Here is a 13309-nt window from a genome sequence, read left to right as displayed (position 1 = left end):
AAGCACAACTATGTATTTATTAGACACTCTGCTAAGACCCAGGGAAAACAAAGAGGAAAACAGCCCGTTGTGTTTTATTCATCCTTGTGGAGTGGGGGTGGGGATGCTACAGAAGGAAAGCCAGATCCATCGCTTTCAAAAAAATCAGTGGTTACGTCAAAGTATACGGACATTCCTAAATCTTCAGATCTGTCTTATTCTCACTGTGGATCATTCTCACACGTTCTCAGTTAAGGGCAGTTCAGTTAAACTTAAAAACCTAAACACTTAATGAACAGGTTAAAGAATCTAAAAATTGAGTCCTTTTACACTCTAAAGATGACTATGCTTACTAGATTCCACAGTAGTATTACTTTTGCTAATAGGTATAAAGAATCACGACTTTGTGGGATGCCTGGGTGGCGCAGTCCATTAAGCGTCTGACCTGATTTTAGCTTAGGTCATGATCTCAGGGTTAGAGATGGAGCCCTGCATTGGGGTCAGCACTCAACGGGGAGTCTGCTTAAGGTTCCCTCTCCCTCTACCCCTTCCCCCTGCTGCGTGCCCCCATACACTCTAATAAATAAATCTTACCAAAAAAAAAAAAAAAAAGTCAAACTTGTAATTCACACTTGAGAGAATGAATGTAAAGGGTTCTTCAGTCAAATAAAGCTACATGGTAAATGAATTTTTGTAATTATAAAGTGTCATTCAATCTCAAATTATCTGAAATGAGGCATGCTTCTCTCCTTCCCAAGACCCCTGTGGGTAATTTTTAATAGACTTAGACCAGGACGGGGATAAATTTGGAAAACACTTAGGATGACGAACACAAGAGAGACAGGTAAGTATTTTGATTTGATTCCATCCCACTGACTATGAACAGGATTGACTACAAATCCCATCACAGCTGATTTTTTTTCCTATCATACCCCAAGAGTCCACACTTCTATTTCAACAATGGTAGCACATATAGTAGGAAACGCAGCTTACCTCAGACCTAAATATCAACAGTACGATAAATTAAACGTGAGACTGTCATTCTTTGGCATGACCCACATAAACCAAGTTTCTGAAAATGGAAAAAAAAAAGTTATCTCATACAGCCTATAAAAAACAAACACATCCTAGAAAGACTGCCAATTAAAGAAAGTTACTACCATTCAAAATCAAATCTTGTTTGTTGTTTTCTTGGCAAATGACCAATTCCTTTCTAGCTGCATTTGAGCTGGTGGGGTGGGGTGGGGTGGGCGACAAAGCAGGACTAATGCATTTGTTGGTTCACCTTCGGCTGACATCACCACACTAGAGCCTGGGAGGGCAACTTTGTTTAATTATGAGCAGGCTCCTTTGGGTGTCTAGATACATAAAGTGCTTGTCAATTCAACTCTATCCTCGTCAGAACTTAGGTCATCCAAATGAAAGACAACACTATGATGGACAAGCAATTATTTACTTTATTTAGGCTGAATTTATACCTTCCTAGTTAACAATGTCAATAGTTTTAAAACATATTTTCATGTTCTTAGGGGGCGTCACTACCAAGAGTGAGTTATGAACAGGCATAGAGAGATCTGTGGCCCTCTCCAGTTTTCTTTCCTATGTTCTTCCTTACACCTCGCATCTTTTACTTCTTTGAGAAAATTTTAGACAAGCATGAGACTAAGGAAAGTGAAATCAATTCCCCAATAGGTAACTGGCTTTATATAAATTTCATTTCCAACTTCTGGAAATAATGACAGACACAAAGTTTTATTTCATTTTTTAATAAACCATAAAATTTAAATATTCAAATAAAAAGAAACAAAAATAGATTATTTAAGCCCACACTAATTTCTGTGTTTATTCTTTCTCTGGGGATTGGGGCTTGACTTACCTGGGACGAGAGCAGAGTAATACAGTTATGATGCTGGTGTAATAATGAACAAGTAACAACGGGGAATGGCTTGAATAAAATTTACTCTCAAATCTGGAAGTAAAGATCAGCAGCTCGCTTGAGCCCACTGCGGAAACCTCAAACTAGTCTGTCTGTGGAAAACTACTATGGCTTACCGTTCTTACCACACTTTCTTCTTCACAGCTTAGCACTCCCTGGCATTTTGATCCTTTTTGTTCACTGAAGCTCACTTCAGTCTGTCAAAACATCAAGGGGGAAAACCCCCACACTGAATAGACGAATAAACACTTTTAATGTGAACAATCATATTCAGATCAACCTCTTTTGAAAAAATACAAGTCAGTGGGTTTTTTGTCGTTAAGTAACTCAAATATTGTTATTATTATTTTTTTTTGCCTTTACTAAAATGGCACTTTCCATTTTATTGACATTTGCCAATGTTGAATTTTCTCACATGGGTACCTTGTTTTTCTTTTCGATTGAGGTTTATCCATTCCATTCCAGAATATCTGCTCTTTGCCTAACTTTATCTCGTTCTGTGAATAAATACACTATTATTAATTAATCAGTGGAAATCACAAAAGGAAAAAGGAAGCAGTGAGCACTAGCTGGCTCACGCTTGAACATTCATACAATTTTTATAAGAAAAACATTCATGTTTACTATGGAATCTAAAACCATTATCGGATACTACTACATCTTTTAGCATATTCAAATGGGCCGACAGTCCATGTGGACAGCAAGCTCACAAGAAACAGTGCGATGCACAAATATGTTCGGCTGGTCGAATCCCAGCAGCGTGGTAATGAAGTGCAGCAAAAATTTCCTTACACTGAATAAGAACTCCAGGAACTTCTGAATATTTTTGGTAAAGTTGAGGAAAAGCTACTACAGTCAGGAGATTGGTAATCTTTAGACTTCAAAGACCGGCTGCCAGGGGCCACAGTGAACTATTACACCTGAAGCCAATGAAAAACACTAGCTTGGAAAGGACTGGGTTTTTTCCAAAAGAGCAGAATTATCATATATGGATGGTTAGCATACTATGATTTGACAGGCTTACAGTGATAAAACAGCAAAGATAAAGGATAACATTTAGCATGTAAAGAACACAGATTTAAAAAATCGGCAGCAAGAAATTCGATGACAGCTCCTGAGACAAGTTATCCTACGTCCTCCATCTACTCCATGTCAATGACGACCCGCCTGAATGGTAACACAGAGTAAAAACAGTGATCTACTACTGTACGTGAGTCAGAAAGTACTGGAAAAGTGACAAAATTGTATGTTATTAAATGACAAAACATATTTAGAGGCTTTATTTAAAAATCTCTCACTGTTCATTATCAAAGTTACAAGATTGTTTGCATACCAATAGACAGACTGTAAACATAGGAAATTTTCATTAAGGAAAGATGGGTTTACTGTAATTGGATCTTTTACAAAAAATTACTGCAAGTTATTGATAACAGAATTTCTCTTTTACTTTCTTAAGTCTAATTCTCTAGAAAATTAAACCAATGTTTCCACTCCCTCGAGCTCAAGTTCAATCATGGTCACCTTAGGAAATACCCCTGTTTATTTGTTAATCAGAAATACAAATCGAGTGGCACATATTTCCATTTTCTTCTTAGGCCAAAGGTTTCGGCTTCATTATATTTTACAAGAAAACAGAAGACTTGCAGTGGTCCTGTGAAGTCTTTCATGTCGCAGCTGAGGTTTAATGACGGCAGTGGAGGAAAGCAGTGGTGATGCAGAGTAAGACCAGCCCAAGTGCCCTTATCTGACATGGAATCATCTTCCTGTTTGGCTTGCAGTAGTGTTTCTGGTCAGGTTGCCTCCACCACACCTGACTGAAGCAGAAGGGTGACATGCTCTGGCAAATCCTGTTTAGGGGTGATTCCGCTCAGGCAGGGAGTTGATCCTTCAGTCTGTTGGTTGCGGGATGATACTAATATGAAGAAAATTATCCGGGTAGCTCAGATGTTCACTCAGCCACTGCAGAGGTGTTTCCAACATTGGCTCAATTCCATGAATCATCACCTGATTCTTCTTCTCTCCATCTATTCCAGGAAAGAAATCCAACAATAATCAGGAAGGGTCAAGACAGAAGAAAAAACAATGTGTTGCCTTTTGAGAATCCTTGGTGAGGTAAATGGGCTTAACAGCTTTAACAGGTTAAACCTGGTCTGTCTCCTGAACAGGAAACGTGGACATGGAGAAAGTTCAAATGTTGCAATATGTATCACCCAAAACAGAAACCTGAGGGTTGCAATGAATTCTGATAAAAATTCTGTTGCTATATGTGAAAGTATTCATTCTTTCTTAATTACTGTGCTTACCTAAGATTGACGTTAATGAAACTATAGTGAAGAAAACAGCCCATTGTACCCACTGACCAAAATTTATTTTAGTTACACATTAAAAACTGTACTATATGGTTATTAAATATGGCAGGTGTATGAAGTAGGTCAATACACATTTAAAATATGTAGAATAGAAATATGACTAGAAATCATCAAGAATAAGATCAGTGTTTGGGAAGATGTTTAATGAAACAGATGGGAGCCGTATGAAACAGATGGGAGCCGTAGGTTAATTTTCAATCAAATTGTTCAAATATGTATCAAAGTTTTAGAGACAGGGAGTTACAGTTCTAGTAAGAAGGAACTAAGAGTCTGACTCAGGATTCCTATTTTAGAGTCATGAAAAGGGATTTCTGTTAACACCTGTTTGCTAATTAAAAGAGTGCTGCAATTCACACTTTTCTTTCAAATTCAAATTTTTCCACAGATTTAAGGTGCACTGTGTGTCTTTTATGATTCTGATATGATGTACTGACAACTTTTATGGTAAACAGCAGTACCCTCCTAACCATTTCCTTGGTTGTTATAGGAAAACAAAGAAAGCAAAACCAAATTCCCTTTTTGAAAGCAAAACAAAACAGAACTTTCAAGAACTTTGTGTCACTCATCAGGCACACTTCTTGGTTTGTCTCTGTTAATCTCTCCAAAATACAATGTCTAAACCTCTCAGATTCCTGGAGACAAGAGTCAAGGAAACAAGGAGCTCATGGAACTGTATGAGAGGGAAATACCCTCTTTCTCCCCTTTCTGCTCTGTTTCATCCCTAGTGCTCTCACATCCAGGCAAAATGGACTGATGAGGTATGAAGATAATGGCGTGGTTGACACCTGAAACAAGAGACCCTTTTAAAGAAATATTTAAACTCCCCCTTAGAAGTAGCACAGTTCCTAGGAGGTGACAGTCAACAGACTGACCGTAAGAGAACACACAAAAACACTACAGAGAATTCATAAAATGATGCCAAATATACAAAGCTAACAAACACACTCTCGATCCCAAACATAGCCAAGCAGAAGTCTCAAAACAAACTCCTGAATCACTGCTGTACTTGAAAGCAATTTTGGAAAAAGACATCGCCTCCTAATGCTTCTCACTTAAAAAAAATGCTTTCATGTTTTGATTTTTCTGACAACCTTTGTTGAATCCACACATACTTTTTACACAGCTGCAATCACTGTTAATACAATGACTAATTTTCATAATGATGGGAATCATCTATAAATAAAAGATTTAGCAATATACAGAAGACTACAGAAAGCATGGTATTAATACTCTGAGAATATTTTAAATTGTTGGTATTCAAATGGACAAACCCTCAGCTATCTGGAATGATTCATTCTTTGTAAGTTCTAGATTGCCACGGTTTCACTGCATTAAATCTTTCTTAGAATATTTGAAAACATTTCCGGTATAGTTCTCTTCATATTCTTATGTATATTTCTTTGAAATATTTTAATATTCTCAGAATCTTCCTCCTACTTAGCACTGAGTCAAAAAATGAAAGAGCAGTAGTAAAAGGGTTCCTTATCTATAAAATTTTTCCTTAAGCCAGAGCTACTTTTGGATGCCATGAAACAGAGTATGAGAAGCAAGTCTCAAGATCCAAAATGTTGTCCTAAAGCAGTATTTAAAGGTGAGAGCAAATACAGTATGGCGTACAACCCACTCACACACAGTGTGTTTGAAAGGTAAAAGAACAACCCTGTTGCGGAAGGATCGGTGGGAGTCTGAGCTGCACAACGTAAGGTGGAGAACATAAGCACCACTCAAATACCTTGTAAAACAAGCCCAATCAATCACGTTCTCAGAGCCCTGAAGAGGCAGCACAGACTCTCTGGTTTAAACTGGGGCCACTTTCAATATGTAACATAAAGTGTCACTAACTAAACCTTGACAACTATGGAAATGCATCTAGGACCATCATATTCCCCAATACAACAGTTTAAGATCTTGTATATGTATATTTTGTCACTGCCTCCATCTATCCAAATACTTTAACTGTCTACATTGATCTTTCTTGTTTTCGAACTGCCCCCATCGACACAACTGCCGCCAGAGGAATACTGAGAATGGACCAGCAGTTCCCTCGGAACGCTTAACTGAAGTTTCCCTCTCATCCATCACTATAACCCCAGCACCAAGCATGGTGCCCAACCCCTAGTAAATAGTTAATAAATGTTTTTATTGGATAAAATATTTTTGTTAAATGTTTGGATAATCTTGTTGCTGGCAGAAGGCACCACCAGAAGGCACTGCCAAAATTAATGTGCAGAAAACAGTTTCTGATGGCTGGCACTACTAAGTAGAAGAGCTCTACCTATAAAGGCTGTTTTGGTTATTAAAATAATAAAAAGTCAAAATGTTTCCAGATAAACCAAGAAGTATCTATGCTATCACCTGAACTCATGCTACCATAAAGGACAACAGAGCATGACTAGACATTTTGGTAATAACAGAACTAACAAAACAAAGCAGTGAAAAATTAGCAAGATGTTTCTTGTTTTCCTAACAGTAGAAGGGAAACACTTATGATATTGTTAAAGTAAATTGTGTTTTTGGTAAATATGTTTTCATGTTTCAAAATGGGAATCTAGAATTTAATACTTGGGAATAAGAAATATCTCACTACAAAGCAAATGACTCAGGCGAAAAATGTTACACCACAACTCACCCACTCAGATTTTTTAAAAAAGTAGTCTGATGCTTTAAAAGTAGGTAAACATTTGAAACAGTAATCAAGTGAACTAGTTCTATATGCAATTCTCTCATACAGAGAGCACTTTAGGGGGGTAACTCTGATTCTGATATAATTTCAAACTTCTGGAAAAGTTCCAAGAGTAGTACAAGGAATTCCTCTTCACCCAGATTTATCAACTGCTTACATTTTGCCCACGATTATTTTCTGAAATCACTTGAAAGTTAAGTTAGAAATACTGAGCCCTTTTCCCCTAAATGTTAGTGTGTACTTGCTAATAAAGATATTCTTTTACATAACCATGATATAGTCATCAAAATAAAACAATTAACTTTTATAATACTATGTAATCACTTCAAGTTTTATCAACTATCCTAATTATTTTATTCACCTATCTAGAATCCAGTCCAGAAATCACACATGCATTTAATAGTGGATAGATTTTGCCTTTTTTAACTTTGACAATTTTTGAAAAGCATATGTTACTTTTTGGTAAAATGTCCACGTAGCAATTTTTAAACCTAATTATTTTAATTCACCTTGTAAATATAAGGCTAGTCATTCATAAATACTTTGGATTTGTAAATTAAGGAAAAGGACAAAATAAAATCAGAGACACTATTTTCCTTAGGTAGAGGAGGAATTCAATTCACTTTAAGAGTTAGATATTAAACCCCAAAAGATCATATATCAACACAAAGAATATAATAAAATTTCATTTCTTATATTTATCTTACTTAAAAATCTAAGGGTTATAAAAGATAAAAATTAAATATATCATATAATTTTATATTACCATCAATAGCCTAATAAAAACAAACTCAATTCTTAACTGGCATCTACTTTAAACTGAACATTTTTAGAGTTGTGTGACATTTTAAGAAAAATATATTTAGACAGATGTTGGTTGAATTATATATGGCAGCAAAAAGAAAATGTGCATTAGCCACACAAGTCATTAATGAAAATTATGAACTTAAAACAATGGTAACTTCTTATGTATATAAAAAAAATTATGCCTATACACAGTGTGTATATATACAAAATATACACTATGAATATAATGATATACCGAATAGAAACGAGACATTAGGGCACCTGGGTGGCTCAGTTGGTTGAGTGTCCAACTCTCGACTTTTGGCTCAGGTCATGATCTCAAGAGTTGTGAGACTGAGCTGCAGGTGTCAAGCTCCATGCTGGGAGTATGGAGCCTCCTTGGGATTCTCTCTCTCCCTCTCCTTGACCCCAAAATAAATAAAATTTTGATTAAAAAAATACATAAATGAGCCTGAAAGGAACAAGGGCCAACACTGCACTGTTGGTTAACGAGGTGCTACTGGAAGATGACCCCGGAGGTCGGCAAGCTGAATTCCTGGTCAGGTCATAAGGGCTCTGAGCAGGCCTCAGATCTCTTTCAGGGTCTCCTTATATATAAAATGAAGGAGTCTCTGCAGATCCATGGTTTGCAAACTGGGTGATGATCAGAATCATTTGGGAGATTTAAAAAAATTTATATAAGCTGGGACCCTCTCCAGATCTACTGAATCAACCTCTGGGATAAATATTCCCTTAAATAAATCTTATGATAATAGGGTGTAGAACTTTTCCTTCAACAAAATCTTATGCAGAAAGTCGCCATATAATACAGGGGAGGATGGGGTGGCTTTGGTTGATGTGGGACTGCGCGTCTCCCAAGTCCTGCTGCTTGCTGACTTACAACCCATGGTTAATTCCTGATATGACTCCATGGGTCAGTTTGTAAACCATGTCCTAGAATTGAGCATCACTAAAAGGTCTTAGAGCTCTAGTCTTTTATGCTTAAATAGCAATAGTTCTTTCAGGTTCAAATTAGTATAATTCACTAGTTTTGAATTCTTAGGCAAATCACTTAATCTTCTGAGTCTCAGTTTCCTCCCCTCATACTGTGGATAAAGAATTCCAGGCATATCTGGGTGGCTCAGTTGGTTAAGTGTCTGCCTTCAGCTCAGGTCATGATCCCAAGGTCCTGGGTTTGAGTCCCACATCAGGCTCTGTGCTCAGCAGGGAGCCTGCTTCTCCCTCTGCCTGCTGTTACCTCTGCTTGTACTCTCTCTCTCTGACAAATAAATAAATAAAACCTTTAAAAAATTAAAAAAAAAAAAAGAATTCTAATCTCCAGGGTTGCATGGAGATTAAGTGGGATATCCAAGGAGAACACTCAGCACACAGCCTAATACAAGGCTTGCACCCAGTAGATACCCAGTGAAATTAGGGACTTTCTTCCCCACTTCTCCCTCCTGCTCACTCCCTAAAAACACAAGAATGTTGAAAATTTTATAGAGTAAGTAAAGCCAAAAGACTAGTTTTTAAAAGATCATGGTTTAATAACAAGAAGTAAACACTCATTGTAATTCTTTCCTGTATAAAAAGTTATGGTAATAAGGTAATTTTTCAGTACTAAGATGTACCAAAAGATACATAAAAACCATGAATTCGATTATGTGATTAGCATGCAAAGGGCTATGAGAATTTGGTCTAATGCAAATATACACTCTGAATTATTCAGTCCAATTATTATGTAGTGTGGCACATAAATTTTACTAATGTGCTAAAAAATGAAAAAGAAAAATGACAACAAAAATGCAAAACTCAATTATTATGCAAATAGAATGAATGACAGTTTAAAAAATTCCTTAAGCACTGTAAACCCTCTGAATTAAATTAGTAGTGCTCTCAAAATATATATTTAGTCGAGATATATATATATATATATATATATATATATATATATATATATCACTGACAAGTCAAATGAGCCCTACTGTACTACTGTTATGTTATTTAGTAGATTTTACGTAATGTTCTTATTTTTTCTTTAAAGAGGAGAACATTCAAATAAGGGGAAAAAACTTCCAAAATCTTTGTTATACATCTAAAAATATATCATTATTTGAGAACTGACCATATATAAGGAATCTGCCTTTTAGAGATTTCTATTAGCAATGGCTCAAATCTTCCCCATCTCGATCTACATTTTAGTCCTTATTTTTTGGTTAATTTTCAGTATGGAATATGACCTAAATGTCTTTAAAAATAGGTTAGCTGAGATTCTAGAGAGATGCATGGGTTTCAATTTTACTTTTAATTAGTAATACTAAATATGTGAAATTTCCTTGAATTTAAAGGAAGCTAAAGAAATGAATGGATGGTGTATCTTCAAAGATAAATGCTTTAATCAGAAAATTTCAGTTTAATTAATCTTTTTAGTGCATACCTGTAAAGATGGAATAGTAGAAATCTACGGCTAAATGCTGTAACCACTGAGTTTAGCTTTGTGGTTTCACATTTAAGTTTTGTAATTCAGCAGAAAATGACCTGATTTGTTATCTTGGAATGTGTGATGCTGAAGATAAAACTTTGGGAAAACACTTAATACTTCTGAAAAAGTTTTAAACAAATGAAGAGATGAGCTTCTGGATTACCACTAGTCTGAACGATTTTGTTCTGTCTGACAAATTCTTTACCCTCTGATATGTGTTCATTAGTAAACGCCAACTAATTGAATCCATCGACATGAAAAACCACAGGCAGAAATCTGAAGTGCATACATCATGCTGAAGGATTCTGACTCAGCCTCAGCAGGAACAGTCAGTGAGGTCAGGTCAAAGAGGGTTAAACCAAGCCAGGATATAGCCAAAGGAATACATCAAACGCTGATTTTAAAAGGGCAATTAATCTTAGACAGAAATGCTTCCTGGGGAATGAGATCTCAATCTTAAGAGCACACTACATGATGTAGCAGTAAAAATGAACATATACAAGCTTACAGGGCTTTTATCCTATGATCACAAACAGAAGGAGAGCGCTGTTTATCGGAGAAATACAAACCCATTTAAAAATACTAACATTAACTTCTTCCGGATCTATATTCACTTAGCAGAATAGGTCTTAATGAACATGTAATATCACAGTTAATATATACCACATATCTCTTTCCATGTGTAACTTTTATATTTTATGTATTTTAAAAGTTATTTCTGCCCCAAACAGTCCCAGAGCCTTGGCTCTTAACATTCTAAATAAGATTTTCAAAACATGTCCATGTTAGTTCATGGACTTTTGCTTATAATTTTTATATTTCTTAATGAGGAAGACATAAACCAAACTTCAAACCCCCCCAAAAAAAATCTGCTAAATAATGAAAAGACAATTGTATTAAATTAAGAGACTGTAAGACTATCTTCATAAACTGATTAAAAGTCTCCTGGTAATTAGATAAAAATGTGATAAAAGTTAGAAATTTAGACTTATTCTTTTAAACTCAAAAAACAAAATAAAACTTTGAAAATATAGATTCAAATGTTTTTGATCTGCTTTCATAAAATGACCCAGTGTAATTCTGGTTGAGTGTAATAGGAACCATTAATATTTGTCAAGTATGAATTACAGGAGAGTTCATTGTTTTATTTAAAATATAAGCAATAATTACACTGTTTATATATGGTCAGAATGAGGTCTCACAGAACTGTTTTAACAAAGAGATGACTAGCTTTTAATCACCTGCATGTGTTATTATTTTAAGGGAATTTTATTTTGTAATGTTAAAGATGAAATATTAATTGTGCAAGTGTCTACACCCACTTTTTTAAAAAATCAGTTAATTCATTTAACTTCTTGAGATTTACATAAAGAACAATAACTGAGAGGAAATCAGAGGCATCTTCTGACAGGTACAGTAATCTCATTTCCACTCAGGGAGAATAAGAAAAATTAACAGTTTTATTATTTCTTTGACTTCACAAAAGACTTATGTCAATCGAGTAAGTCATTAACAGGTTCTGTATCACCAAGATTAGTCCATTCTGTCTATGTGGTGGGAAAAGCACAAATATGAAGGGAGAGTGAAATAGTCAAGGCAAAGAATTTCACTCATTTTAGTTTAGAATTTGATGGCAGAAAAGAAACTATTGTAAGTACCAAGATTAAACTGAGCCTAACAAATTGCTTCTGTCCAATCTTAAGTACAGTAGATTTTTACCCACGAGGGCTATATTTAAAAGAACTTTTTGAACTCCCATTGTGAATGACACTACATCATTCTTTCACATAAAATATGCATCCGGTGAGGGAGAGAGAACAATGAAGAGCAGCGAGTGTCAGGACGAGACTGAAAGGGCGAGTGACCAGTGACCTAGTGCGGCAGGCCAGACTCATAGTATCTCAGCACAGCTATGAATGGGCCTTCAGTGATTACTTGTGGATCGCTGAAACTTCAAATAAATGTGGGAACTACTGCTCAGGGTCTTCAGTAAAAAACTTTCACTAAGAGCACCACTTTCAGACACCTCTGCCTTAAGACTTTTTTCATTAAATGTATTTTAACAAGTATATAATTGAGTTGGCTACAGAGATTAAGTAGATGCCCTAGATTCTTTCTTTCTTGCCAGGGTCAGATTTCTGGCATATGCTAATTATTTACTAAAAAAAAAAAAAAAAGTACAAATAGTGGCCCAGAACTCTTGCCATAATCTGATATATAAGCAGTTACACTATCAGTTTACATTTTATCATAAATTTATACCTTCTGTGTATACATCTAGTATCAAGTACCTGTCTGTGCAGAGTGGGATTATCAACAAACAAGAAAATAGTGCTTCCTTCTAACTCTATTTTATAAATTTCCTATGAGAACAGTTATTTATAAAAAAAAAAAATTAACAAAACTGCAGGAAAAAGATGTTAACTGCAAAACCTTGGAAAAATATAATTATGAAATCTCATTTAAACAAATAGTTTGTTTAAGCCCTACAACCATCCTATGAGGCTAGTAGCAGGAATTATCCTTATTTTGTAAAATAAGAAACCTGGATCTATTTAAAAAAAAAAAAAAGAGAAAAAAGAAAGAAAAAGAGAAAGAATAAACAAACAACTAAGTGATCTTCCAAATGAGTATGAAGGTACAAAGGGATACTACAATGAAAATAAACTCTAAATGAGTGAAAAAAGTAGTACTGAAATTGAAAAACCTATTGTTCTTACTCCTAAACCCTCATTCTGATGCAATTTGGGGGTTTGCAGGGTTTAGGTTTCTGTGGCATGAATCTGAGAACTGAAATACCACCTCTTATGGAGGAGGTCAGTGTCTGCATGCCGACAGAAGTGACCACTTCTGGCTCAAGCCTCAAATCACAAGGTATCAATCAACCAACTTCAATTCTAACACTCACAGGATCTGCCTCCTATGAATAACATGAGATTTAGATGTTTCTTTCTCTAACTGCTCTATGTCTGGAAAAAAATTTGAACATCATATAGTTAATTCACTTTATAAACAACCTAATCTTATGTTAGAGTGAAGGAGAAAAAGGTGAGTATACCATCTTTTACTTTTTG

The 13309-nt window shown here is 35.4% G+C and overlaps 1 protein-coding gene across 3 annotated transcripts in view; it reads right to left on the bottom strand.

Moving 5' to 3' along the window:
* Positions 1–1418: 1418 nt before the first annotated feature.
* Positions 1419–13309, bottom strand: part of ATG5 (autophagy related 5) — a 133444-nt gene continuing 121553 nt past the window's right edge. For all 3 annotated transcript variants that reach the window (XM_046006572.1, XM_046006571.1, XM_046006573.1), the window contains one exon: positions 1419–3939. In XM_046006572.1, the coding sequence (XP_045862528.1) occupies positions 3803–3939 (137 nt within the window). In that variant the 3' untranslated portion in view covers positions 1419–3802. The remainder of the gene's footprint in view (positions 3940–13309) is intronic.

This window comes from Meles meles, chromosome 5 (assembly GCF_922984935.1).
Source record: "Meles meles chromosome 5, mMelMel3.1 paternal haplotype, whole genome shotgun sequence".
Classification (NCBI taxonomy): Eukaryota; Metazoa; Chordata; class Mammalia; order Carnivora; family Mustelidae; genus Meles; species Meles meles.
The sequence above is the reverse complement of the archived record's forward strand: the minus strand, read 5'-3'. Positions and strand labels throughout refer to the sequence as shown.